The sequence below is a fragment of the Podarcis raffonei genome, chromosome 5, assembly GCF_027172205.1.
Source record: "Podarcis raffonei isolate rPodRaf1 chromosome 5, rPodRaf1.pri, whole genome shotgun sequence".
Lineage (NCBI taxonomy): Eukaryota > Metazoa > Chordata > Lepidosauria > Squamata > Lacertidae > Podarcis > Podarcis raffonei.
Window position 1 is genome coordinate 74,521,398 of NC_070606.1, and position 27,631 is coordinate 74,549,028.

The following is a 27,631-nucleotide window of genomic DNA, read 5'->3' on the forward strand; positions in this document are numbered from 1 at the left end:
CAATCGAATTTTAATGGCCTGCGGCAGTTCCTTTCAAAATACCTCCCAGTGACCTGAATTATAGCTGTATCTATGGTCTAAAATGCGGCGGAGGAGGGATGAGAATATTTGCTCTGTGCCCCCTCCCCTGCCTGCTGATGTTTCCCGGCTGCCTCACGAGGCACGAATGAAGAGAGCGCGCGGCTGCTTAGGCCACCGCGGAGCCTCCCTGCGCCTGCGCGGAGATCTCTCCCTCCCGCTTTGACATCTCCATCGCCGCTCGGCTGCTCTCCGGCCTCTTGCGTGCCAGAGGGGCGCGCTTGGCCGGCCTGGCGGGCAGCGGTTCCCCGGCTGCAGCTGCTGCGTGAGGGAAGGGGAGCGTGAGGGAGTAGAGGAAGGGCCCTTCCCGCGGCGCGGCCTCTCCCGATGGGCCTCCGCCTGGCGGGGCTATGGCTGCTCTTTACCAGAGCGCGGACCCGTCGGCCTCGGCCTCCCCTAACAAGCTGCTGGCGCTGAAGGATGTCCGGCAGGTGAAGGAGGAGACCACCTTGGACGAGAAGCTCTTCCTGCTCGCCTGCGACAAAGGTGGGGCGTCGCTTAGGACGGGCCGTTGCGGGCCTCGGATGGAGAGGAGCGGCCCGGCGTGGATTTAGGGCGGCGGCGGCGGAGGCAGCTTGACGCGCAAACCTCCGACTCGGCTCCTAAGGGTCTCATGAACTCTGAGGAGAGAGGGAGTCCGTGCCCCCCTCCGCTGCGCGAAAAGTGATGGATACCGGGAATATTATATTGCCACTATGGTTGTGGCCGCTATACATTGGTGGCTGAAGTGTGTTAACGGATGCTGAGCAGCCGATGAGGCTGCCCGTGAGGATTGCAGGATCTCCCAGTCCCTGGATCATAGCTGTCAACTTTTCCCTTTTTTAAAGGGAAATTCCCTTATTCCGAATAGGATTCCTCGCAAGAAAAGGGGAAAGTTGACAGCTGTGCCCTGGATTTGAATGTATGCCTCGCTCTTTCTCAGCCTCTCTGCCTCTCACACCCGCACCTACTTCCTCACGGGATGATGATGACCTGCACAGGTTGTTTGCTACCTCTCAAACCCAACCTTCCTCGCACTGCCTTGTGGTTATATATATATATATATATATATATATATATGCCACAGGGAAAACGCAAAAGCAGGGGCAAGGTGGATGAAGCGCCTTCTTAGGAAGTCAGATTTAACTTGGCAGCGAAATGATGGTGTTTCCTGTTTGGCAGGGGGTTGAACTCGATGGCCCTTGTGGTCTCTTCCAACTCTATGATTCTATGATCTCCTTGAATGAGCATCCTTTGGGGTGTTTTGTCTATCCCCCCTGGTTCCCAACGCATAGCTGTCAACGTTTCCCTTTTTTTAAGGGAAATTCCCTTATTCCGAATAGGATCCCTCGCAAGAAAAGGGAAAAGTTGACAGCTATGTCCCAACGTGGGGCACATGCCCCACAGGGGGGCAATTTGGTTTTGAAGGGAGGCAATTCGAGAATGAGTTATTAACAGTTAATGGCCTTTTAGGCTTCCTCTGTGTGAATAGGAGATCACTTTTAGAATAATAAGAATTATATGTCGGGGGCGGGCTGGAAGGGGTCAGGATTTTAGAGATGCTTAGATGGGGCATGGACAAAAAACGGTTGGGAACCACTGGTCTACCCTTTGCACAACGGGTTGAAAATGTTGCTGGCTTCTGTCCCTGAGGACGAATAGGGCCTTTCTCCCTTTCCTCCATTATTGGGAAGAGAGTTCACCTGAAATTCTGTGGCTTTTTGCGTAATCAATTGAGCTCTCTTATGTCCAAGTACTGCATTTCTGCTAGTTTGCTTTCATGGGATGCACTGCCTACTCCTGGTTGCAGTCACCTTCTGAGTTGCGAGGGTTCAGGAGACTTGGATTCAAATCCCCACTCAAGCTGTGAAACACGCTAGGTGAACTTGGGCAAGTTGCACACTTGTGGCCTCACCTTTGCTCAAGGTTGCTGTGAGGGTAAAATGGTAGAAGGGAGGGAGAACCAGTGAACACATTTAACTGAGGCAGGCCTTGACCACCTGAGTATCCCGCCCCCCCCCCCCCCCGTTTGCAGCTTGTTCTGGCCTTGTGCCTTTCCTCCTGCCATTTATGGATGTGCAGTAGGGCAGTCAACAGAGCACTGTGTGCCTACCCATCACAGTCATTTTCTTCATTAGTTTGTCACTCAGCCTATGCAGGGCAGACAGATTCACCACTTACAGGGTGCTCCACTAAACAGCTGACATGGGGAATGAATGAGGGGACCATAACAATGCTGCCGCCTTCCCCAGTCATCTGGCACGTGACTTGGCTAACTCATTATACCTTTTGACAGGCTTGCCCTGCCTGTTGGTTTTAATTAATTCTTTCACATGCATTCATGTAAAAAGTGGGGGGAACAGTAATAATCTGGAAGTGATTCTTTATATATGTGGGCAACATAAAAGGTACTGAGATTTAGAAATGTATGTAGTAAGTACAAAAATTATTAACTGCTCTTATTTTGATTGCTGTTACTCATTACGTTATTAAGGCTAATTTAATTTCCACTTTCTCTTGCTGAAGCATTGCCTTACTAAAAATTAAAAATATATAATATCAGAAAGACATTCACATGTTATAAATTCAACATTTCTGTCTAATACACAAAATGTTTGAAGGCATTCTGACTTTTTTCACTTTCCCACTTGGATCCAAATAATTTGTTTTGTTTAAATTTTAAAAATATGTACACAATGGGAAGAAACAGACGTAACTTACCTAGAAATATGGAGCCAAATATTTTTGGCATATTTTAAAACTAACATGGGGGTTTCCTTGTGAGTTGTGTGGCTTTGGTCCTGTGGAAATATTTGAAATGGTATGACCTGTAACAATATGTGACTTTTATAATATGTCACCTCTGCTATCTTGTACAGAAAGGTAAATGTTAGAAGATGGTGGCAGAGGTTGGGTGTTATTCTTTCAGCAAGAGAAGCAGGATTATAGTATTCTGTTTGTGGGGTTGCACCTGCATCAAGAGATGTTAAATAACTATGAAGTTCAAGCATTTTTGTATAGTTGTCTTGGGGGGGGATTTTTAGATAAAGAGTTTCATTTCTAGAAATTTACTTGGTGGGAAGCTAATTTTTTCCTATAAAACTGCTCACAATTCATCAATCATTTCTAGTTTCCTACACCTGCTGTATTACCTGCTGCTTTGTAGATAGATCAAGTATTTTTGTATACTAATTTTCAATCAAAGGATAGTGGTTCTTCCAGTTCACCACTTGTTGCCACCATAGTTCTTCTATCTAGGATATTATTCCAGATCCTGAGTTTCTTCTCATGGACTGGAACATAGCAAACAGAATAAAGTATTTAAGTGTACATGATAAAAATGTTATATACTCCACATATTCACTGTACACCACACTGGTTCCTATGCATCTATTTTACTTACAAGATATGATTAGTGCTAATAGTATGTTAGGTGAGCAGGATGAGGGAAGGATCCTTAAAGCTTTATTTTGCCACTGGAATGTGACAGCTGAAAGCGTTGCTCATTGGCTAGGCAGTACATGTAAGGTGCAGGATCAGTGCTTGTGCATTGCAAGTGTAGGATGTAGGTTTTTAAAATCTCTACTTCAAAAAGCAGTGTGGTGTCACTAAGTCAGAGTGTTAAAGCATCTGCTGCACAGAAGAACATAGAACTAAGCTTGTAGGGATGACTGAATTTAAAAGCAAGTGTAATATTTATTTGTGGTGCAGGGGTTACAGTGTTGGACTAGGACCTGAAACATGGGGCTCAAATCCTCACTCAACCATGCAGCTCACTGGGTTACCAGCTCTCAGCCAAACCTACCTCACAGAGTTGTTTTGAGGATAATACAGAGAAGGTGAGAGCAATGCATGGCATATTGAGCCCCTTGGAGGACAAGAGAAATAAATATCATCTTGTATAATATAATATAGGGATGCAGGTGGCGCTGTGGGTTAAAGCCTCAGTGCCTAGGACTTGCTGATCGTCAGGTTGGCGGTTCGAATCCCTGCGGCAGGGTGCGCTTCCGTCGTTCGGTCCCAGCGCCTGCCAACCTAGCAGTTCGAAAGCACCTTCGGGTGCAAGTAGATAAATAGGGACCGCTTACCAGCGGGAAGGTAAACGGCGTTCCGTGTGCTGCGCTGGCTCGCCAGATGCAGCTTGTCACACTGGCCACGTGACCCGGAAGTGTCTGCAGACAGTGCTGGCTCCCGGCCTATAGAGTGAGATGAGCGCACAACCCTAGAGTCTGGCAAGACTGCCCCGTACAGGCAGGGGTACCTTTATAATATAATATGATAGAATATCAGCAAATAAAAAGCACTAAAATAGGTCTTTTGTCTATTACTTGTTTAGGTGACTTTTACATGGTGAAGAAACTTTTAGAAGAGAATAGCTCTGGTGATATGAACATAAATTGTGTGGATGTGCTTGGGAGAAATGCTGTTACCATAACTATTGAAAATGAAAATCTAGACATACTACAGCTGCTCCTGGATTATGGCTGTCAGGTACTATAATCTTCTTCTTCTGGATGATGATGATAGCCATTGGAATAATCGTGAGATTTAACTTCTTTTTACCTATTGTTTCAGAAAAGAAACATTTTCCTTCAGTGAACCTATCTTTGTCATTTTTGAAAAATATTATTTTGTTCCCCAGTATGCAAGTTGCTATTACTTCTGCTTTAATGTTCCATTTTTTCAGTCTACAGATGCACTCTTGGTGGCCATTGACTCAGAGGTTGTGGGAGCTGTAGATATACTCCTTAATCATCGACCCAAACGAACCAGTAGACCAACAATTGTTGTTAGTATTACATAAATTAAAAGTATTATTCCCCATCTTAATACTGTTGCTCTGCTCAGATTGTTGTGTTAAGCACATATAGTGGTACCTTGGTTCTTGAATGGCTTAGTTGTCAAACAAATTGGCTCCTGAATGCCGCAAACCCGGAAGTACAGTGGTACCTCGCAAGACGAATGCCTCGCAAGACGGAAAACTTGCAAGAAGAAAGAGTTTTCCGTTTTTCGAGGTGCTTCGCCAGATGAATTTCCCTATGGGCTTCCTTCGCAAGACGAAAGCCCATAGGGAAATCTCCGGGGACAGCGGGGAAGCGCAGCGCATCTTCCCCACTGTCCTTGGACCTCCTCCGAAGGCTGGCGGTGGGGCGGAGAGACCTCCTCCCGCCGCCAGCCTTCGGAAGGCTCCTCCGAAGGCTGGCGGTGGGGCGGAGAGACCTCCTCCCCCCGCCAGGCTTCGGAAGGCTGCTCCGAAGGCTGGCGGTGGGGCGGAGAGCCCTTCTCCCCGCGCCAGCCTTCGGGTGGCTGTTCTGAAGGCTGGCGGTGGACCGCCAGCCTTCAGAACAGGTCCGGGGACAGAGGAGAAGCGCAACGCGCCTTCCCCTCTGTTCCCGGACCTGTCCTGAAGACTTGCGGTGGGAGGAGGGTTTTCCTTCCCACCGCCAACATTCAGAATGCTGTTCTTAATGTTGGCGGTGGGGAGGAAAAACCCTCCTCCCACCGCAAGCCCCGGGAACAGAGGAGAAGCGCTGCACGCCTTCCCCTCTGTTCCCGGACCTGTCCTGAAGACTTGCGGTGGGAGGAGGGTTTTCCTTCCCACCGCCAACATTCAGAATGCTGTTCTGAATGTTGGCGGTGGGGAGGAAAGCCCTTCTCCTCACCGCAAGCCCCGCAAGCTCCGGGAACAGAGGAGAAGCGCAGCGCGCCTTCCCCTCTGTTCCCGGACCTGTCCTGAAGGCTTGCGGTGGGGAGAAAAGCCCTTCTCCGCACCGCCAGCCCGGCAAGCGGTTTCCATAGGAACGCATTAATTGATTTTCAATGCATTCCTATGGGAAACCGTGCTTCGCAAGACAAAAAACTCGCAAGAAGAAAAAACTCGCGGAACAAATTAATTTCGTCTTGCGAGGTACCACTGTAAGTGTTTTGGTTTGCAAACGTTTTTCAGAAGCCAAACGTCAGACGCGGCTTCTGCTTGAGTGCAGGAAGCTCCTGCAGCCAATCAGAAGCCACACCTTGGTTTTCTAATTGTTTCAGGAGTCGGACTCCCAGAACGGATTAAATTCGAGAACCAAGATACCACTGTATTTGATAGTGGAAGTTTTGGAGAGTACATTTAAGTGTCTTTTGGTTATATATCTGAAAATGAGCAGGGTATTTTTTTCTCGCTTCCTTTTTGGGAGAGGAATGGGTGGGGTTTTAAAATTATTTGTACCCTGTAGCTATCATTATCAATACTCAGACTTGGACTGAGCCAGGGCTATCTTAGATTTAAGCAAAAGTAGAGTAGCAATAACTAGGGCTTTTTTCAGCCAGAACTCAGTTCCGGCAGCTCTAGCTAAAAGAGATGTAGCTATTAAATGGCAGTGTGGTACAAAATTAACAAGGTGAATTATATTTTCTGCCATAAGCACATTCAGTTCTGAAGATTTAAAGTTTTAAAATGTGAGAGACTGCAATAAATATATTATTTTTGGCTGTAGATTTGACAATTTTTAGATTTAATCTCTGATTTAACAATTCATAAAGCCAGGCTTCTTTCTCTCTGTTTCAGAAATTAATGGAACGTATTCAGAATCCAGAATATTCAACAACAATGGATGTGGCACCAGTCATTTTAGCTGCTCACCGTAACAACTATGAAATTCTCACTATGCTATTAAAGCAAGATGTGTCACTACCCAAACCTCATGCTGTTGGCTGTGAATGTACATTATGTACTGCCAAGAACAAAAAAGATAGCCTTCGGCACTCCAGGTTACAGTAATTAGCTGTTTATTAATGCATGTAATTTCCTTCCTGTCTTTTAGAAGAACTAGATTTTAAGCAACCACTTACCTGATCACTTGTGAGTAAGAATCATTTTGAGAGAAAATCCGAAGTTCAATGATAGTGCACATGCTTTGCATGCAAAATATCTGGGAAATGGCTCTGGAGAGTCCAGGCAATATTGAACTAGATGGACCAGTGGTCTTACTCTGTATAAGGCAGATTCCTTTGTTTCAGGTGACCCAGGAGAGAAATTTTTCTAAAAGAGGGTTGGTTATTTCCCCCCCTTTCAGGTCATTATAAACCACAGACATGAAATAGATAATTGCATGACCTTCTGCTAAACTGAGAAGAGGATTGTCCCTTTTCTCAAGATTTTTAGCCTGCCACATATTTCAGCATGAGGGACGTGAGAGGTTTTCCCCTCTTTGTACTGTGTTCTGATATTATTTATGCAAGATTGTAATGCAGCACATAAATGGGTGGCAGGGTGGTGATATGGCAGGGCAGGATGGAAGCAAAACTAGACAGACTTTTCTATGCCCCAGCCTCCAGGCTTTTCAGCCATTAGGGAGCCAGTTACATTCAGACACCCCTGTTAGTGAGTTATTGTATTATTGCAAATAGCATAGCAACCAAATATATTCCAGCTGAATTGTACAGGATGTCTCTAATTATGTACTCAGACTTTAAAGTTTGGGTTCCGCTTCCAGTATAACGGGAATTCTGCAAGTATTTGCTGCAGTTTTCATTTTAATATTAGTGTGCTTATCCTTTTGAAATAGCTAATGTACCCCCCTCTCTCTATATATATTTGTCATTGTGCAAAACTGTTAGTAGCCTGCCAAACAGCTAGTAAAGACTCTCCTCCCTGGAAGAGAGGGGAGTGGTTGTGGGCGGGAGCCCGAGCTCCGCCCCTGGCCGGGGGCCTTAGCCCCCGCCCCTCCTCACCTGGCTGGCGCCCACGCCCACCGGAGGCAGCCAACCAGGTGTCTCCGGGGTGTGTGTTTAGCAGCTTAATGCTGCGGCTCCAGCTCCGCCGCCTCCTCAGTCGTCATCGTCCCGCAGCGAGTCACCCACCCTCCACTCCCATTTAGCTCAGGGTCTAGGTTTTTTGGCCTTGCTATGGACCTTAGGTTGGTCGCCCCGGTTGTCTGGGGGGCCTGGTAGGAATTTTTCCATTTGGCATTAGGCTTTTTGGTTTTTTCGCCTACCTCGTAGCAATCGTCACAACTTTTGTGGTATTGGTGGGTAGGTTAGGCATTGGATTCATGTGTGTCAAGGGCTAGGTGCGGCCATCGCCTATGCTATCTACCGTGGGTTATTCCGTTAAAGGAATCTGGCAGTCGTGTATTCCGTCCGATGCCTGCTTGGCGGGAGGCCATGGCACGACCCTCGGTGACATCAGGGGTGAGCCTATAGTTGGATTAGCATCAACAGGCTCCACCTACTGTTGAATAAACCCACCTCCTATAGTCATCCAATGCCTAAGCCAATACCTTTTCACTGCTGTAATCAATAAAGTTGTGGCCTTTTCTTGCCCATTAACCTTATATCACGTGTCCTTGTGTGTTTATTTCACATAGCGGGGGTCGGGCCCTCGATCCACAACTTGCATTTCTCTGCTGGTCATGGAGAAAATAAGTTTTCTTCCTTAATGGCTAGCATGAAAACAAGCAGGCTGGCAGAGTAGGAACAGAGCAATCCATCCCTCATTTGTCAGCCTGATCATGAAGTTGCCACAAGAAATTTTTCACTCCTGGTGGCTACCGGGTGAGTTGCTAACTACAAAGTTGAATTAATAAGCTTTCTTCAATGCTGAAGCCAAAATACACTTAAGTAATTTGCCTTAGCATGCATGCTTTTGGGGAGTACCAAGGGCATTTTGTGTTTCTTTTGTCATACTGGAAATGGCTTTAAATGTAGATAAATATACCAGACACCTGAAATCAAACAGATTACAAACAAACTATGAGCTGAAAATACTATTGAATAAAAACTGGTTGACTTAAGATGTATTCTTTGATATTTTTATAACAGATTTCGTCTTGATATTTATCGATGTTTGGCCAGTCCTGCCCTAATAATGTTGACGGAGGAGGATCCAATTCTGAGAGCCTTTGAACTTAGTGCAGATTTAAGAGAACTCAGCCTTGTCGAAGTTGAATTCAGGTATCAGTAACAAAGTAATTCCTACTACTGTTTCCTTTTTAGTATTATGCTTCTAAATATAATTGGATGCAGGCACTTCACAAGTGAGTCAACAAAATCCCAATGATCAGTTGTAAATGATATCAGAGAATTTACAGTGGAATCCTATGAATTTGTGCTTAGGATTGGTTTTGGCTAATGCTCCTAAATTTTATAAAGGACCAATTTGGCTGCAAATTAATACGTTTCAGTTGCTAGAGCAAATGATCCATATGACTCATTGACTAAATGTGTTAATTACACAATGGGAAAAATTGATTGCAGTCTGTTGGTTGGATCTAGAACAAAGTTAGTCACACTTACTAAAATCAAACGAATCATGACTAACTTGTCCCCTTGATTTCAATTAGACTAAAGCTTGCCTGATTTAGTCTGGATCCAGCCCATTGATTTTAAATCAGTCTTCTTTCATCGATGAGTTAAATCATCCATTTGAATCACATTCATTTTTAGCTCATTCCAGTCTGTATTCAGTTTGAAGGACCTTTCTTTGGTGAAATTAACATTAAAAAGACATAAGATCGTGAGACCTCTGTGTGAGACCAAAGGCTCATAACGTGGAGCATCTTGGTCTTACTTGGCCCACAAGCAGGACCTGAGTGCAAGAGCACTCTCTGTGATTCCCTGCAGCTGGTATTCTGCAGCATACTGCCTCCCAAGAGTTAAAAGTAAAATATATTCATCATGTCCATTGTATGTTAGTATGCTTTTACCTTCTCTATATCCTAGAAATGATTATGAAGAATTAGCTCAACAGTGTAAAACCTTTGCTAAAGATTTGCTTGCACAAGCACGGAATTCTCGGGAGCTTGAAGTTATACTCAACCATACAGCAAGTGATGAGCATGTGGATAAAAGGGGGCTGTTAGAAGAGAGAATGAACTTGAGTCGCCTAAAGCTTGCTATTAAATACAACCAAAAAGAGGTGTGTCTTTCTTTTTTTGCTAATGTATTATAAAGCTGTCCGACTAATTGATGGGATAGACCAGACTATGATAGATACATATCTTCATAGGCACACTGCTTCTAATAGTTTCAAGAACCGCAGCACTAGGTAAAGAGTAAAGAGTTGTATCCAATACTAGTCCCATCAAATGGAGAAAATCCATTATGGTAGAGAAAATTGCTTTCTCTACCATATGTATCCTGGGCAAAATTGCATACATATGTATCCTGAACTATGTATCCTGGGCAAAATTGCATACATGTGTATTTGGAGAAATTCACTCTATAATGTTGATGAGTTTTCTTAAACTTCATGAATTGATGGAGAAATGTGAAGAACTGAAGTTAGGATTGGAAAAATACGAATTGAGAAGAAACTAAAATGACAGACTTGTTCATCCCTAGTTGTGAAGTTCTGTTTGTTATCTTGTTCCTGAATAATTATTCTAAATTTTACCTCTTAAAAACAGAACCAATGAAATTAGAGTTCGGATCCGCACAACAGGGTAAACTCCCATTGCTCTGTCCCAGCTTCTGCCAACCTAGCAGCTTGAAAGCATACCAGCGGAAGTAGATAAATAGGTACCGCTGTGGCAGGAAGTTAAACGGCGTTTCCGTGCGCTCTGGCTTACGTCATGGTGTCACGTTGCACCAGTAGTGGTTTAGTCATGCTGACCTAGAAAGCTGTCTGAGGACAAACACTGGGTCCCTCAGCTGGAAAAGCAAGATGAGCACCGTACCCCATAGTCACATTCGACGGGATTTAACCATCCAATGGTCCTTTACCTTTTACCACTACAGTCGCGGGTGGCGCTGTAGTCTAAACCACAGAGCCTAGGGCTTGCTGATCAGAAGGTTGGCAGTTTGAATCCCTGTGACGGGGTGAGCTCCCGTTGCTCTGTCCCTGCTCCTGCCAACCTAGCAGTTCGAAAGCATGTCAAAGTGCAAGTATATAGATAGGTACCACTGTGGCGGGAAGGTAAACAGCGTTTCTGTGTGCTGCTCTGGTTCGCCAGAAGTGGCTTAGTCATGCTGGCCACATGACCCGGAAAAACTGTCTGCAGACAAACGCCAGCTCCCTTCGCCTGTAAAGCATGATGAGTGTGCAACCCCAGAGTTGTCCGTGACTGGACTTAATGGTCAAGGGTCCCTTTACCTTTACTACAGTCGTACCTTGGTTTTCGAACAGCTTAGTTCACGAACAACTTGGAACTCGAACGTCACAAATCCGGAAGTAGGTTTCCAGTTTGTGAACTTTGCCTCCTGCAGCCAATCAAAAGCCGTGCTTTGGTTTCTGAATGTTTTGGAAGTTGAACAGACTTCCGGAATGCATTCTGTTCAAATACCAAGGTACGACTGTATAAGTTGTACAATACAATTGTAATCCTACCCCATTTTCTCCCCACTGGTTTAAATAAAGCTTGAGTAATGAGTTATTGGCTACTTTGGACAGTATTTATTGATGTAAAATTCTTTTCCTATTGCAGTTTGTTTCTCAGTCTAATTGCCAGCAATTTCTCAATACTGTCTGGTTTGGACAAATGGCTGGTTACCGTCGCAAGCACACGTTTAAGAAGATTTTGACTGTCCTGACAGTTGGCATATTTTGGCCAATACTGTCTCTTTGTTACTTGTTGGCTCCAAAATCTCAAATAGGCCGAATAATTCACACTCCATTTATGAAGTTTATCATTCATGGAGCATCATATTTCACATTTCTGCTCTTGCTTAACTTGTACTCACTTGTCTACAATGAAGATAAAAAAAATACCATGGGGCCAGAATTGGAGAGAATAGACTATCTTCTACTATTTTGGCTAATTGGTAAGTATAAAATGGTTATAAAATTAATTGTTACAACGCTAATATTGGAGCCCTGGCAATATTGTCTAGTAATGGAAAAAGACATATTTCATCTTATTTTGACAGGGAGGAGCATATCAGTCTTAATATAATTGAAGGATATATTTTTGTTTTACCAGGCTTAGGTGCCATTACTATCTAGGGCTGTCATTGATTATGCCTTAGTTGGATCTACATAGGGCATAAGAGTTGGGAGTTTTGTTTGTGTGCACAGACATTGTAACACTGCAGTAGGAAAATGAGAGAACTCTTTTGGTCTCCCATATCTTTTAAACCCTCTCCTGGTCTATGTTCCTCTACTAGTTTCCTTTGAGTGTATTTACTTATGCTAAGGGGAGAAGGCTCTATGGTCACTGGGGAACTCCATACCTTTAAAGGGGAAAATAATGTCCTAGTGATTCTTAAGGTTTCTAAACAGATCCTAGAGGTGAAAGTCTCATAAGAATTCAGCCAAACAACAAATTACCATTAAAAGACTTACATGTGGGCAGGCATGTTCTTTGTTGGTTCATGCAACTCTTCTATTTCATATATGAACTAACTGTAGGGTGAGGAGGTCTAAAAAAGGTGGATGTCAGATCATGGAAGCTGAATACCTTCACATCTTCTGTTGTGTAGACTTTCTTCTCTTTCCCCACCTTCAGTACTGGAAGTGAGTCGGGGTGGGGAGAAAAGTACTTGAAGTGATAAAAGTGTAGCAAGTTAAGGCAAGGGAAGGGGATGAGTTTAGTTCTTACCAGGTTGCATCTTTGGTTGTAAAAAAAAAGGAATTACACAGACCTGTGACAGGCACCCACATCTGTATTCATATCTATTTTACCCCTCAACAACAACAAAGAAGTTGGACTTGTCATTTATTATAGTTGCACATTCCTTTTTCATACATGAAAGTAATACTTTGTAAGAAGTTTTCAGGTATGAGAAGTAGTCCCTGTGGGGCCGATTCACATATAGCTAGAGTATGCAAGGTGTGGGAGCATGAAAATGTGTGTCTCCAGCCCATACACAACAAAGCTGTGATGTTGTTATTTTGTACTATTCCTTCCCCCTTTATATGGAAGGAAGGATTGTGTAAATCATTCCTACAGTCCACATAACAAGTTTTATGAAAATAGAACTGAAATATCCGTAGACTTGCACCATGTTTATAGAGAACTCTGTTCCTTGAAGTGTGGCAGCTGTCTTTCCAGAAACAGTTTGCAGATTATCTGAAGTAACTACAGAACCAGCAGAGGGAGCATGGATCACTACTCTTCAACATTGTTTGTTAAAATGAATTCAGCAACCTTTGCTATTATTTTCTAAATGCAAATGAAATGACAGTTGTACTTGGGGCACTAAACCGTAACTTAATCTTTTGTGAAGCATACTGCTTAACTAATAATGGCCCTATATATTCTTTATGCTCAGTTTGGAATTGTGTATGTTGCTATTATTACAAATGTTTGATAGTAAAGTAGTATAGAATGTACTGCGGGGGGGGGGGGAGCATAATGTGACCTTGACTAGAAATTTTAAAACTATTAACATTTACTATTGACATAAGAGTATGTCATTTACATAGAAGAGGTTTTTTTTTTCCTTAGTAAGAGATGTAGATACAGACATTGCTTTTGAGACTCACCTCTTGCTATTTTTAACCACACTGATTATGACTTTGAAAAGAGAGACTCGAATATGAAAGGCTGCTAAAGTATAGCACCACCATTGCTTGAGTTTTGACTCCAGGTTAAAATGTGGCTATCTACCCAAGCCGCTATAGTGGTGCCCTTGCTTGGCTGTTGCAGTTATGTTGTTAGCATAATTCCCACTGTCTTTTAGAAGGTGTGGATCCCTTCTTGCATGTTTTAACCCAATGCTTCTTTGGCAGTACACACAGTTCTTACGTTCCTCTGCTCCCCATTACTCTGTGGGGGGGGGAGGGTACTTTTGTAGTTGATGGAAAGACACATAGAATACACTGAAATCACTGTGAAATGAATCTAGTATATCTCACTCACTGTGTTCTGTTTCTCTGCTCTAAGGAATGGTGTGGTCAGATGTTAAAAGGCTCTGGTATGAAGGCTTAGAAGACTTCTTAGAGGAATCCCGAAATCAACTTAGTTTTGTCATGAATTCTCTCTATTTGGCAACTTTTGCTCTCAAAGTAGTTGCCCATAACAAGGTAAACATCAACTCAGTGTTTGATAACGCTGTGTTGTGCAGAATCCTGTACAACCTTTTAAAAAAATAAGTTTTAAAAAATGTTTTAAAACAACAAAAATCTTGGTGGTTGACACCAGCATAAAATTACGCTGTTTTTCAAAATGGAGGGCATCCTAGGAACGCTCATTCTTAATTTAAAGCCTCAAAGTATGTCTTTGATTTCAGTCTCCATATATTTAGCACTAGTAGAGAAAGTAAGCATGTGAAGATATAGCTGCATGTTGAGTCTTTCTGTTTTCTTATGTTTTTGGTGTGTTTGATGGTGTATTCGAGTGTTTTTATTCTATTATAGAAAAAAAGGATGTGAACCAACAGCAACGTTACTATTCATCCAAGTAGATTTGTAGTCTTATCTGAAATTAGTTGCATTCATTGTTGTCATCCATCTGGAGTGTGACTCTGGGGGTGAAGTCAAACTGCTGGAGAATCACAGCGCCTGCTGTGGCTGCAGAGACTGGTAACTCGTAACTGCTGCCTCCCGCCTTGTTTCTGCTGCAGTAGCAGCACCAAAGTGACTCCCTGGGGTGCAAGCCTGGCTAGTGTGTATGGAAGGCCTGGTCTGCCCAGATGACAAGGCCACCCCCTCTTGACCTTACAGATGTGACCCAAAGAGCATTCATAAGTCTCATGTATTGTGCACATACTATAAAATGAAACTGGGGATTTATGTGCCATATGAGTATATAATACAGAGGCTTATACACCAGACACCTACTAATTCTAATTAGGCACATTTTTTTTCCAGTGAAGGCTGTGTTACAAGCTTTAGCTACAGCCTAGAATCATAGAATTGTGGAGATAGAAGGTATCCTGAGGGTCATCTAGTCCAGCCCCCTGCAATGCAGGAATAAACATTCCCTTTATTTTCTTGGAGAATATTTGTGAAACATTGGCTTATTTGTGATGATCAGCAAATCATCTGTTTTCCTAAAGATGATGAAATCTGATTAATTTATACATCGCTTTGCAAATTAATAAAGTGCTTTAAATCCTCTATCCTTCTTTCCCTTACAATAACTTTGGGTGGAGTGCTGCTTACACTCCAATTTTACGCATAAGTCACTAAGACTTAGAATTGTGACTTGCTGAAGGCCACAGAGCCAATGGCAGAAGCGAGACTGGGGGAAGAGAGGGAATTTTCATCAGGACCGCATGGAGAAAGGCTTTAAGGCCTTTCCATCAGTGCCATTATCCTGATAATGATTGGGGTTTGCAGCTGATGCTTAAAGCACGCGTGGGTAGAGATGAACACACAGAGAGATGTAAATGCTGATACACATTTCTTGTACTGTGCAGTTTGGCCCTAAGGGAGTGTGGCTGTGTTTGATACATCCATCCTTTGTGCTTCCCTTCCCTTCCGTTTTCTCTTCACTTTAGATTACAAGCTTTTGGGACCTTTTTATTTTTAAATGCAGGCCGCTAAAGTTATGGGCACATTAATCATATAATCATATAATCATATATAATAATAATATGGGTTTTTCTTCATGATAATAATGTATGTGCAGCTTTTTAATTTTGCACCCCTTGGTTTGGTGTGATATCTTACCAGTCTCTGCAGTACAGTGTTCCTTCTGCATCTACGTTAACTGTGGTAGATATTAGTCACAATTTGCTCCCAACCCAAGATTTGAATCCAGGTTATGAATCTTGAGTGAGGAATGTACCCTGATTAGGATTAATCATTGTTAATGTTAATACAGACATGATACTGAAAAATGGCCAAGAGTCACAAGGAAACGTGTTCTTGAGGGAAGGGACTGTAGACGGGGGCATGTGATCTACTGCCCACTCCCAGTCATGACTAATGGAGGGAAAACAAATCTGTACCAGCCTTAATGGATGCAGAAACCGTCTTGCTGCAAGTGTATTAATCTGAACCACTCAGATATTCTTTCCTCATGTGGCTGAATCTTCAGAGCTGCCTTTCTTGTTGTCTGGTGTTCATTTGGAGTGCAAGATAAAGCTGTATCTTCTTAGCTCTGCTTGCTAGTCATGTAAGAACCTTCCAGATTAAATAGGCTTATATCTATCCTGACAAAATATTGCCTTGAGTCAGAAAATCTCATTCAAATAAAGCTAGCTTATATTTTAGACAGAAATAAATTGAGTGTAAAAAAAAAAGTCAGTAGGGCAGCTGTTTGATCATTGGTCCATTATTTTACCTCATTCAGTGCTGGATCTTGTCCTGGATTGTTAGCGGCTGGAGAATACTCCTATTTCTTTGCAGCCTCCTGTTGGCTACATTCAGTAGCAATGTCAAGCCATGCTTTGTTATGAGCAAGCCTCAGGGTGGTGTGTTCCCTCCTTGTCTTGCCATCTCTTCTTTTTACATGAGCGGTTGGATTTGTGACAAATTATAGACATCCAAAATACACTGAGCGTTGGTTTGTGCAAATCAGTGTTCACTGCATTTTGATATAACAGCAAATTATCATTATCCTGCAAAGTATACACCATTACTGCTGATCTTTGCCTCTCACAACTTAAAGGGGGGAAAGGAAATGTGTGACCCCTGGTGGTGCTTGCTGCGATTTGTTCATGGTTGGAAGATAGGCTACAGATAGTGTGTGTCATTGGTTGATGAAAGCCGCCACTGGATTATCTGTTAATTTAAAGTAACTTCAACTTCTTTCAAAAACTCTAGTTCCATAATTTTGCTGAGAGGAAGGATTGGGATGCCTTCCACCCTACCCTGGTGGCAGAAGGTCTGTTTGCTTTTGCCAACGTTCTGAGTTACCTTCGACTTTTCTTCATGTATACAACAAGCTCTGTCCTAGGCCCACTTCAGGTAAGTCGTCCTTGGGGCAAAATGGCTAGGTGTAATTGCCTCTGGTTTTTCAGATAGACTCTCTACTTATGTTTAAATTTCCACCATTGTGTGTACTGATAGTTATTCATTCTGTAGTTGGATAGTGACCTGATTATGTGGGCTTATTGGGGCATATAAAGTGGTGGTTCTTTCACTGGGTTAGAAACTTTAGAAACGAAACAAAAATGGGATTATACATGGTACACAAAGGAGTGCAGCATCCTTTAAAAAGGAAGTTGCTTTATGTGCCATTCAAAGGTGAATTGAGATCAAAGCGTTAGCGGCGCATCCTATTTATAGTGCCAGATATTCTGGAAATAATTCAGAGGCCTAGTTCTAAAGATATCTAGTTGTGTGACAACAGCAACCAAGGAAGGTAAAAGAGTGCACATCTGTCTGTTAGACACGGCTCAAAGAGCCATATTATTGTTGTGTTAATCCCCGATTACAGTTAACACATGAGACATACCGTATAAGAAAAAACATCAAATGTTACCCATAAGACACTTATGTCTTATAAGTGTCTTATAATTCTCCAGTTTTTATTCCTTTCCATCTTACCAACTTAATCTCATTTTCTATTGCAAATTCCTCATTAATAGTACAGGGAGGCAACATATTGAACATTAAAAAGTCCGTATTCATTTTTGAAGACATTCACTATGTAACATACATATTTATTTACGTATTGCAACTATAACATGCATTTATATTAGCCCTCTATGTAGTGAAGTCAGAAATCCAGTTGTACATAAACAGCCAACAGTCACCCCATTCAATGGCACAATGGAGCTTTAGTTGCTCTTGTTGGCGACCATAGACAGACCCACATACTTTTCCAAAAGTAGGTCATGACTTTCAAATGCCCATAAACTGCACCCCATCAGTGAAATGAAACACATATTACTGCAACACCTTCATATTTTCATATATAATTTCAAAGCAGTTTGCCATCTTTATCTCAAACTGTGAACTCTATTAATAAATGCTTTGAAAAGTTGAATAAATTGATGTTTATATTTATTGTAAGTTGCTTTGTGGATACACTTGGGTCAAAATGCGGGACAGGTATATCCTAACTTAGCTGCTACTAAAAACAGTTAATCTTTACAATAAGATGGTTTTTGTGTAACAAACGCTTCAGATTTTCACAAAAAAGTGTCTTCTACAAATGTGTAACACTTTGTAAGTGTAATGCTGACCAGTGGCGTAGCGTGGGGGGTGCCAGGGGTGCCGGCCACACCGGGCGCAACATCTGGGGGGGGCGCGAGTCCAGAGGGAAGGGACAAGTTTCTTCCTCCGCCGGGCTCCCCACCGCCACCGCCAGCCTTGCGCCCTAGCGCGCACGCCCACCCCCCCGCCGCCGCCGCCGCTGCCGCTGCGGCTGCGCTCCACTCACTGCTCGCAGGAGGAGCAGCCGCTGCAGCAGCGCCGACGCCGCCACCGACGCCTGGCCGGGCACCGGCAGCCTCCGCACCCCGCCGACGCCGCCATCCCCTCGGCCCAGCCACAGGCGGCGGCTGCTTCTGCCGACTGGGAGGGAGGAGAGCTCCGAGGGGCCTCGACGCGCCCTGCGCTCCCCAAAACCCTCCGAGAGGAAGCTGGCGGGCGGGCGGGCGAGCGTCTCTCGGCGGAAGGGGGCGCCGCTGGCTCCGGCTCTCAGCGCAAGTCTCGGGGGGGGGGGGGAGGACGGAGCGCGGCTGGAAGCCCCCGGACCCGGCCGGGAGGAGGAGAGGCTCTCGCCAAGCCCGGATCTGGAGCGCCTCGGAGCGCGGGCTCCACCTACAGCCCAAGGAGAGGAGGGGGCGGGGAGGCGCCCGAGGGGAGGGGGCTTCGGCTGCCTCGGCCCGCGGGGGCTCCGCAAATAATAAATTTAATAAATTCCTGCTGAGCCTTTGGGGGGGGTCCTTGGCTCCTTCGCTCGCCCCCAGCCCCAGTGGTGTAGCGTGGGGGGTGCAGGGGGGGCCGGCCGCACCGGCCGCAACATCTGGGGGGGGCGCGCTCGCACTCGAGTGCTAAAATCCACGGGTTAGGGGGCGCAAATTACTTGCCTTGCCCCGGGTGCTGACAACCCACGCTACGCCACTGATGCTGACTACTAAAGTCCGTGACTAAATTATAGCTACCCTTAACAGATTTGTTTTGTCATTCTATTAATCTTTCTGGGCAGTTAAAAAAGAATCTGGTACCCCTAGTATCTGTGCAGTACTCCAGAGAAAGTGCTATAGCCCTTCCCATTTTTGTTTTAGGGTTAGTGTAAAACAGGGATAGCCAACATAGTGCCTTCTAGATGTTGTGGAGTACAATTCCCATCATCCTTTATCATTGACCATGTTGGCTGGGAAATATGAAGACTGTAGGCCACAACATCTGAGGGGGACCACATAGGCTAACCCTGCTATAGAAATTATACATCAGAAGCTTTAAATCTGTTTATTAATTTCATAACCCAATCCTATGCATATTTACTCATAAGTCTACAATCCTTTGCACTCATGCTTGGATGTAAACCTCATTGAACATAGTTAAACTTTTCATACCATCTTCAGTCATGAAATTGTTGAAGATTATATGTATATACATACGTAGTTTTATTTGTATGCTGCCTTTCTGTAGTTTAAAACCATGCTCCGGATGGCTTCTAAAATGAAAAAGTACCTAATTACAAGCATAACAAAAGTTGTCATAAATAAGTAAAACATCAAAAAAGTACGCAACCAAATTGAACAGTTTCCACATAAATCATAATAAGATCTAAAATAAAGATACAAAAAGTAATATCAGCAATATAACTCCTTAAACAATACCCCAGATTATCATTGAGTCTACGTGTTACAGTTATTATTTTTGCTTCAGACATATCATTTGAGTTAAGGAAACAGTCTGTAGTTTGCTTTTACTATGAGAATAAAAATGATTCAGGATAAAATAGCATGTGTGTTTGTACAGTACAATAAAATTTAATTCTTGTAGTCTGTGGTTTTATCACAGCTTTCTCCCAACAGTATTCAGAACAGCTACTTGACTCTTTTGTAGTGTCATGAATTTGGTTAGGAAAATCTGCTTGTCTTGTAAATAGTTTTTCTAGCATGCCTTCTTAATATGCAATCACCATTTGATATTTCATAGCTGTTTAAAACTGAGAACAAATCAATATGTTCCTACAGATTTCAATGGGGCAGATGTTGCAGGACTTCGGAAAATTTCTTGGAATGTTTCTTCTTGTGTTGTTCTCATTCACCATTGGGTTGACCCAACTGTATGATAAAGGGTTCACTGTGGATGAAGAAAAGGACTGTGCTGGGATTTTCTGTGAGCAGCAAAGCAATGATACCTTCCACTCGTGAGTTTCATAGTGTTGATTGAGATCACAGTTTTTCTTTTATAGAATATGAATGCATTGATTCCATTGATCTGGCCTTTAATGCACAGTAACTATCTAACCATAGTTTTTCTTTTTTTCAGATTTATTGGCACATGCTTTGCCCTGTTTTGGTACATATTCTCTCTTGCACATGTAGCCATTTTTGTCACGAGATTTAGCTATGGCGAAGAACTACAGTCTTTTGTGGGTGCTGTTATTGTTGGCACATACAATGTAGTAGTTGTAATTGTCCTTACCAAGCTCTTGGTGGCGATGCTCCATAAAAGCTTTCAGCTGATAGCGGTAAGTGTTTTGAAAACAAGATTTATTGTATTTTAAGTGTCAACAGTGCTCTTGATTCTGTATAGCACAATAATGTGGGGCTTGATCCGGAAGCTGCAGCTAGTGCAGAATGCTAGAACACAATTGCTGACAGGAGTGGGGTCTTGTCAGCATATAACACCTGTGCTCAGGTATCTACACTGGTTGTCAGTTTGCTGCCAGGCTGGGCTCAGGCTGTTATTTTTAGCATATATAAACCCCTTAACAATTTGGGACCCTTTTATGTACGAGATTGCTTTACCCCACATGTGCCCACTCAGCCACTTTGATCAGCGGAATTGTCCCTCCATCAGGTGACACAAAATGCCCATTCCACATTTGTAAGAGCTTGATCATTTAGTGTGGCAGCACCTGTACTTTGGAAATCCTTGCCCATTCAGATCAAGCAGGTGCCTTCACTGTACAGTAGTACCTCGGGTTAAGTACTTAATTTGTTCCGGAGGTCCGTTCTTAACCTGAAACTGTTCTTAACCTGAAGCACCACTTTAGCTAATGGGGCCGGCGCGCCGCCACCGCACGATTTCTGTTCTCATCCTGAAGCAAAGTTCTTAACCCGAGGTACTATTTCTGGGTTAGCGGAGTCTGTAACCTGAAGCGTATGCAACCTGAAGCGTATGCAACCCGAGGTACCACTGTACTCTTTTTGACACCTGCCCAAAACATTCTTGTTTGGACAAGCCTACCCAGAGACTTAGGAATGTATGTGTTAAAGTGTGGTTGTGGATTTCACACGATTTTACTGTTTTATCTTTTTGTAAACTGTTTTGAAGTTGTTGTTTTTACAGTCAAGCAGTGTATAAATTTTATGAAACAAATAATAGACATGTAAATACATCGTGGTAAAATAGGTGTTGTCGGGAATTCTGGCCCCATTATGAACTGAGCCCAAGCCTCTACCCAAGTTTGAGCCTGGTTCTTGGTGGGTTTGCTGTCAGCTATCTCTTCTTCTCACCTGCAGCACCCTTACAAAGGGGAGATGGACAGGTGACAAGAAGCTTCATGCACATGGTTAAATATTGGGTGCATCTTTTTCTTTGTGCATGTATGGGGGTTGCACTTTTGTGTGTGTTAATTCCCTGTCAGTTTTGTAATTTATAATCACCGCTCAGCAGAACCTTTTAATATCTGTTTTCCCAACCCTCCCATTAATTTAGAATCATGAAGATAAAGAATGGAAATTTGCTCGTGCCAAGCTCTGGCTTAGCTATTTCGATGATAAATGTACGCTACCACCCCCCTTCAATATTGTTCCATCTCCAAAGACTATATGCTACCTATTTAACAGCCTCAGTAAGTGGATCGGCTCTCATACATCATCTGGCAAAGTCAAGCGACAGAATAGTTTAAAGGTAAGAAATAGAAACATAGAACCATAGAATCGTAGAGTTGGAAGAAACCATGAGGGTCATGTAGTCCAATCTCCTGCAAAAAGTTATAAAATACCAACAGGGAGTGCCCAGCAGTGCCCAGGAATTTTTAGAAGCCAAAAGATACAGTGATTTTTAAATGGAGTGTGTAATTCGTGAGTTTACACCCATCATGCAAAAAAAATAATAATACAAAAAACAAGGTGACAAAATGGGTGAAGTTATGCCAAAGGCATGTTTTGGTCCACCACCTTGATTCAAAACAGTGCCTGGCATCCAGACATTAATGAAGAATCTTCCACAAGTCAGTTGCAAGCTATTTGAGTGCAACCTCTGAAGTCCTTTCTGCTTTTCCCTCTCATAACATTATTTAAGGGTTTAAAGTACAGTAGTGCAAATTCAGTACAGGCAAATGAGTTTTTTTTTCCTATAGCAAGATGTTAATTCTAAAAATGATGCAGATTTGTTAGTTTTCCCCTACCATGTGCTAATTTTAAGCATGCCCTGTGACATGTCAAAACAAAATACCCAAAGGAAACACTGCAGCCTCTTTGTTTTACAACTGCTTTGAATAAACATATCTAGGGCACTCTCTCATCAGGTATCATGATGAGTTCCTCTCGCAGGTAAAAATAATTGACGAATCATCACACATCTTAATACAGACCTTGGTACAGAGACAGGAATTTTGGTTTTTTTTTTTTGTTTTTTTTAAGGGAAGGCATGTTTTGTGCATGTAAAACTAGCATGGGTGGGCTTTTTCTTGCTCAGTGAGGCTTCTCCTTCCCCTATTGTGCTGCTTCCCACACAACATCTAAATATGCTGCAGAGGGTTTAGTGAACCCCTGGAGAGGTTTTTCTGGATGGGAACGCAAAGCACAGAGTGGAAGTCCCATTCTGCAAGTGATTTCCATTGCACATGCTGGTGGGCGTAATTAGACGTAGCCCATTAATTTCTTATCCAGATAGATCATCAGTTCTTCTATAGCAGGCATGGCCAAACTTGGCCCTCCAGATGTTTTGGGACTACAATTTCCCTCATCCCTGACCGCTGGTCCTGTTAGCTAGGGATGATGGGAGTTGTAGTCCCAAAACAGCTGGAGGATCAAGTTTGGCCATGCCTGCTCTATAGTAACTGTGTATCCTATTCTTAGTTTCTGCTGTGTATATTGCTAAAGATGAGAAGAAATTAGAATTTGTTGATGGTTTTGTGTGTGTGTGTGTGTGTGTGTGTGTGCGCGTGCTATACAGGCTGAAGCAGTCAAAATGCAGATTGCACTTCAAGACACATCATAAGATGCATATGTGCAGCATATTATTAAGGAGAAGCATTTAGAGGACATTCTAGGAAACAAAACTTTTACCCATTGTATTCATGGGATGCACTGAGTATTATCCATAAGTATACTCTTTCAATTTATGGCAGAGAGCTTAGAAAAGCTAGTCAAGCTGTAGACAAATACACATTATATAGTTAAAGAACTGAGCACCCAGGAAACATTTACTCAGCCAAGAAATTTGAAATCCATGGTGGAGCTATTACGTCTAAAACTAATAGACAGAAATATGGGGCAGAAATATGGAGAGACAGCAGGGAACAGATAAGAGAGAGAGCACAAGGCAAACACGCACACACTCAGAGCAGTTTGGGAATGGGAACTCAGCACTGGCTCACTGCTGGCCACTTGAGACCCATAGCTGCCACTTCTGCTGAAAACTCTATATTGCTCTGCCACCGCACTGGTGAGATGAACTATGCAGTATAGGAAGGTACGAAGACGTCACCTGCCAACCTTCCAGGATCTCTCTCCCTGTCTAGCAGGCATGCATGCACAAATGTTGTTGTTGTTGTTGTTTAGTCGTTTAGTCGTGTCCGACTCTTCGTGACCCCATGGACCAGAGCACGCCAGGAACCTCTGTCCTCCACTACCTCCCGCAGTTTGGTCAAACTCATGCTGGTAACCTCGAAAACACTATCTAACCATCTCATCCTCTGTCGCCCCCTTCTCCTTGTGCCCTCCATCTTTCCCAGCATCAGTGTCTTCTCCAGGGAGTCTTCTCTTCTCATGAGGTGGCCAAAGTACTGGAGCCTCAGCTTCACGATCTGTCCTTCCAGTGAGCACTCAGGGCTGATTTCATTAAGAATGGATGCATTTGATCTTCTTGCAGTCCATGGGACTCTCAAGAGTCTTCTCCAGCACCATAATTCAAAAGCATCAATTCTTCGGCGATCAGCCTTCTTTATGGTCCAGCTCTCACTTCCATACATCACTACTGGGAAAACCATGGCTTTAACTATACGGACCTTTGTTGGCAAGGTGACGTCTCTACTTCTCAAGATGCTGTCTAGGCCTGTCATTGCCCTTCTCCCAAGAAGCAGGCGTCTTTTAATTTCGTGGCTGCTGTCACCATCTGCAGTGATCATGGAGCCCAAGAAAGTAAAATCTCTCACTGCCTCCATTTCTTCCCCTTCTATTTGCCAGGAGGTGATGGGACCAGTGGCCATGATCTTCGTTTTTTTGATGTTGAGCTTCAGACCATATTTTGCGCTCTCCTCTTTCACCCTCATTAAAAGGTTCTTTAATTCCTCCTCACTTTCTGCCATCAAGGTTGTGTCATCTGCATATCTGAGGTTGTTGATATTTCTTCCGGCAATCTTAATTCCAGCTTGGGATTCATCCAGCCCAGCCTTTCGCATGATGTATTCTGCGTATAAATTAAATAAGCAGGGAGACAAAATACAGCCTTGTCGTACGCCTTTCCCAATTTTGAACCAATCAGTTGTTCCATATCCAGTTCTAACTGTAGCTTCTTGTCCCACATAGAGATTTCTCAGGAGACAGATGAGGTGATCAGGCACTCCCATTTCTTTAAGAACTTGCCATAGTTTGCTGTGGTCGACACAGTCAAAGGCTTTTGCATAGTCAATGAAGCAGAAGTAGATGTCTTTCTGGAACTCTCTAGCTTTCTCCATAATCCAGCGCATGTTTGCAATTTGGTCTCTGGTTCCTCTGCCTCTTCTAAATCCAGCTTGCACTTCTGGGAGTTCTCGATCCACATACTGTTTGAGCCTTCCTTGTAGAATTTTAAGCATAACCTTGCTAGCATGTGAAATGAGTGCAATTGTGCGGTAGTTGGAGCATTCTTTGGCACTGCCCTTCTTTGGGATTGGGATGTAGACTGATCTTCTCCAATCTTCTGGCCACTGCTGAGTTTTCCAAATTTGCTGGCATATTGAGTGTAGCACCTTAACAGCATCATCTTTTAAAATTTTAAATAGTTCAGCTGGAATACCATCACTTCCACTGGCCTTGTTATTTGCAGTGCTTTCTAAGGCCCATTTGACTTCACTTTCCAGGATGTCTGGCTCAAGGTCAGCAACCACACTACCTGGGGTGCACGAGACATCCATATCTTTCTGGTATAATTCCTCTGTGTATTCTTGCCACCTCTTCTTGATGTCTTCTGCTTCTGTTAGGTCCTTACCACTTTTGTCCTTTATTATGGTAATCTTTGTACGAAATGTTCCTTTCATATCTCCAATTTTCTTGAACAGATCTCTGGTTCTTCCCATTCTGTTGTTTTCCTCTATTTGTTTGCACTGCTCGTTTAAGAAGGCCTTCTTGTCTCTCCTTGCTATTCTTTGGAAATCTGCATTCAATTTCCTGTATCTTTCACTATCTCCCTCGCATTTTGCTTGCCTTCTCTCCTCCGCTATTTGTAAGGCCTCGTTGGACAGCCACTTTGCTTTCTTGCATTTCCTTTTCATTGGGATGGTTTTCGTTGCTGCCTCCTGTACAATGTTATGAGCCTCCATCCATAGTTCTTCAGGCACTCTGTCCAGCAAATCTAAATCCTTAAACCTGTTCCTCACTTCCACTGTGTATTCATAAGGGATTTGACTTAGATTGTATCTTACCGGCCCAGTGGTTTTTCCTACTTTCTTCAGTTTAAGCTTGAATTTTGCTATAAGAAGCTGATGATCTGAGCCACAGTCAGCTCCAGGTCTTGTTTTTGCTGACTGTATAGAGCTTCTCCATCTTTGGCTGCAGAGAATATAATCAATCTGATTTCGATACTGCCCATCTGGTGATGTCCATGTGTAGAGTCGTCTCTTGTGTTGTTGGAAAAGCGTGTTTGTGATGACCAGCTTGTTCTCTTGACAGAACTCTATTAGCCTTTGCCCTGCTTCGTTTTGATCTCCAAGGCCAAACTTGCCAGTTGTTCCTTTTATCTCTTGATTTCCTACTTTAGCATTCCAATCCCCTATAATGAGAAGAACATCCTTCTTTGGTGTCACTTCTATAAGGTCTTGTAAGTCTTCATAGAATTGGTCTATTTCAGTTTCTTCAGCACCAGTGGTTGGTGCATAAACTTGGATTACTGTGATGTTAAAAGGTCTGCCTTGGATTCGTATCGAGATCATTCTATCATTTTTGAGATTGCATCCCAGTACAGCTTTCGCCACTCTTTTGTTGACTATGAGGGCCACTCCATTTCTTTTACGGGTTTCTTGCCCACAGTAGTAGATGTGATGGTCATCCGAACTGAATTCGCCCATTCCCGTCCATTTTAGTTCACTGATGCCCAGGATGTCAATATTTATTCTTGCCATCTCATTTTTGACCACCTCCAACTTACCTAGGTTCATGGTTCTTACATTCCAGGTTCCTATGCAATATTTTTCTTTACAGCATTGGACTTTCCTTTCGCTTCCAGGCATATCCGCAACTGAGCGTCCTTTCGGCTTTGGCCCAGCCGCTTCATCAGCTCTGGATCTACTTGTACTTGCCCTCCGCTCTTCCCCAGTAGCATGTTGGACGCCTTCCGACCTGAGGGGCTCATCTTCCAGCGTCATAACTTTTATATGCCTGTTGTCTTTGTCCATGGAGTTTTCTTGGCAAGGATACTGGAGTGGCTTGCCGGTTCCTCCTCCAGGTGGATCACGTTTGGTCAAAACTCTCCACTATGACCTGTTCATCTTGTGTGCCCTGCTCGGCGTAGTTCATAGCTTCTCTGAGTTCTTCAAGCCCCTTCGCCACGGCAAGGCAGTGATCCATGAAGGGGGCATGCACAAATATGACTGTGCAAACCGGGGGGGGGGGGGGGCGGATCATAGCCATCTGTACATTATATATAATATGTCACTGTTTGCTTACAGGAGTGGAGAAATCTGAAGCAAAAGAGAGATGAGAATTACCAAAAGGTAATGTGCTGTCTAGTTCATCGTTATTTGACTTCCATGAGACAGAGAATGCAAAGCACTGATCAAGCGACTGTAGAAAATCTCAATGAGCTGCGGCAAGACTTATCAAAATTCCGAAATGAAATGAGAGACCTGCTTGGGTTCCGGACTTCAAAGTATGCTATATTTTATCAAAGAAACTAGGAATCAAGGTTTTAAATAAAACGCCTAAATTTAGACACATTCATTGGAATATATTTATTTTCAGCCCAAATAATAAACGATGGAAATTTCTTCTTGTTACATTTTTTTAAATGCCATTGCATGTAATGCAGCCAAACTCAATTGTGAAGAAAGTAACTATTTTTTATTCTTTTGAGGCTTTTTATTAAGTGTACAAAATGTAAAATTTGTACATAGTCTGCCAAATGCAAATGTAGAGTTTGTAATGTGTCATTAAGAATTGGATCTCAGAATTTAGGCTGCATTCCTAACCCTTGAAGAAAGCACCA

At 43.2% G+C, this 27,631-nt stretch overlaps 1 protein-coding gene across 3 annotated transcripts; it reads left to right on the top strand.

Annotated features, from left to right (window-relative positions):
* Positions 1-363: 363 nt before the first annotated feature.
* Positions 364-27,412, top strand: TRPC1 (transient receptor potential cation channel subfamily C member 1). 3 transcript variants are annotated; one of them, XM_053390180.1, is made up of 13 exons: positions 364-564; positions 4,394-4,548; positions 4,745-4,846; positions 6,611-6,819; positions 8,866-8,997; positions 9,766-9,961; positions 11,469-11,805; positions 13,869-14,008; positions 16,697-16,840; positions 20,029-20,204; positions 20,327-20,528; positions 21,722-21,916; positions 27,096-27,412. In XM_053390180.1, the coding sequence occupies exons 1-13, from the start codon at positions 429-431 to the stop codon at positions 27,321-27,323; spliced, it is 2,352 nt and encodes a 783-aa protein (XP_053246155.1). In that variant the 5' UTR covers positions 364-428; the 3' UTR covers positions 27,324-27,412. The 3 variants fall into 3 exon arrangements, with proteins under 3 accessions (XP_053246155.1, XP_053246156.1, XP_053246157.1); XM_053390181.1 differs by having other exon boundaries at positions 6,611-6,813; XM_053390182.1 differs by lacking the exons at positions 364-564; positions 4,394-4,548; positions 4,745-4,846; positions 6,611-6,819 and adding an exon at positions 8,443-8,598.
* Positions 27,413-27,631: the final 219 nt, after the last annotated feature.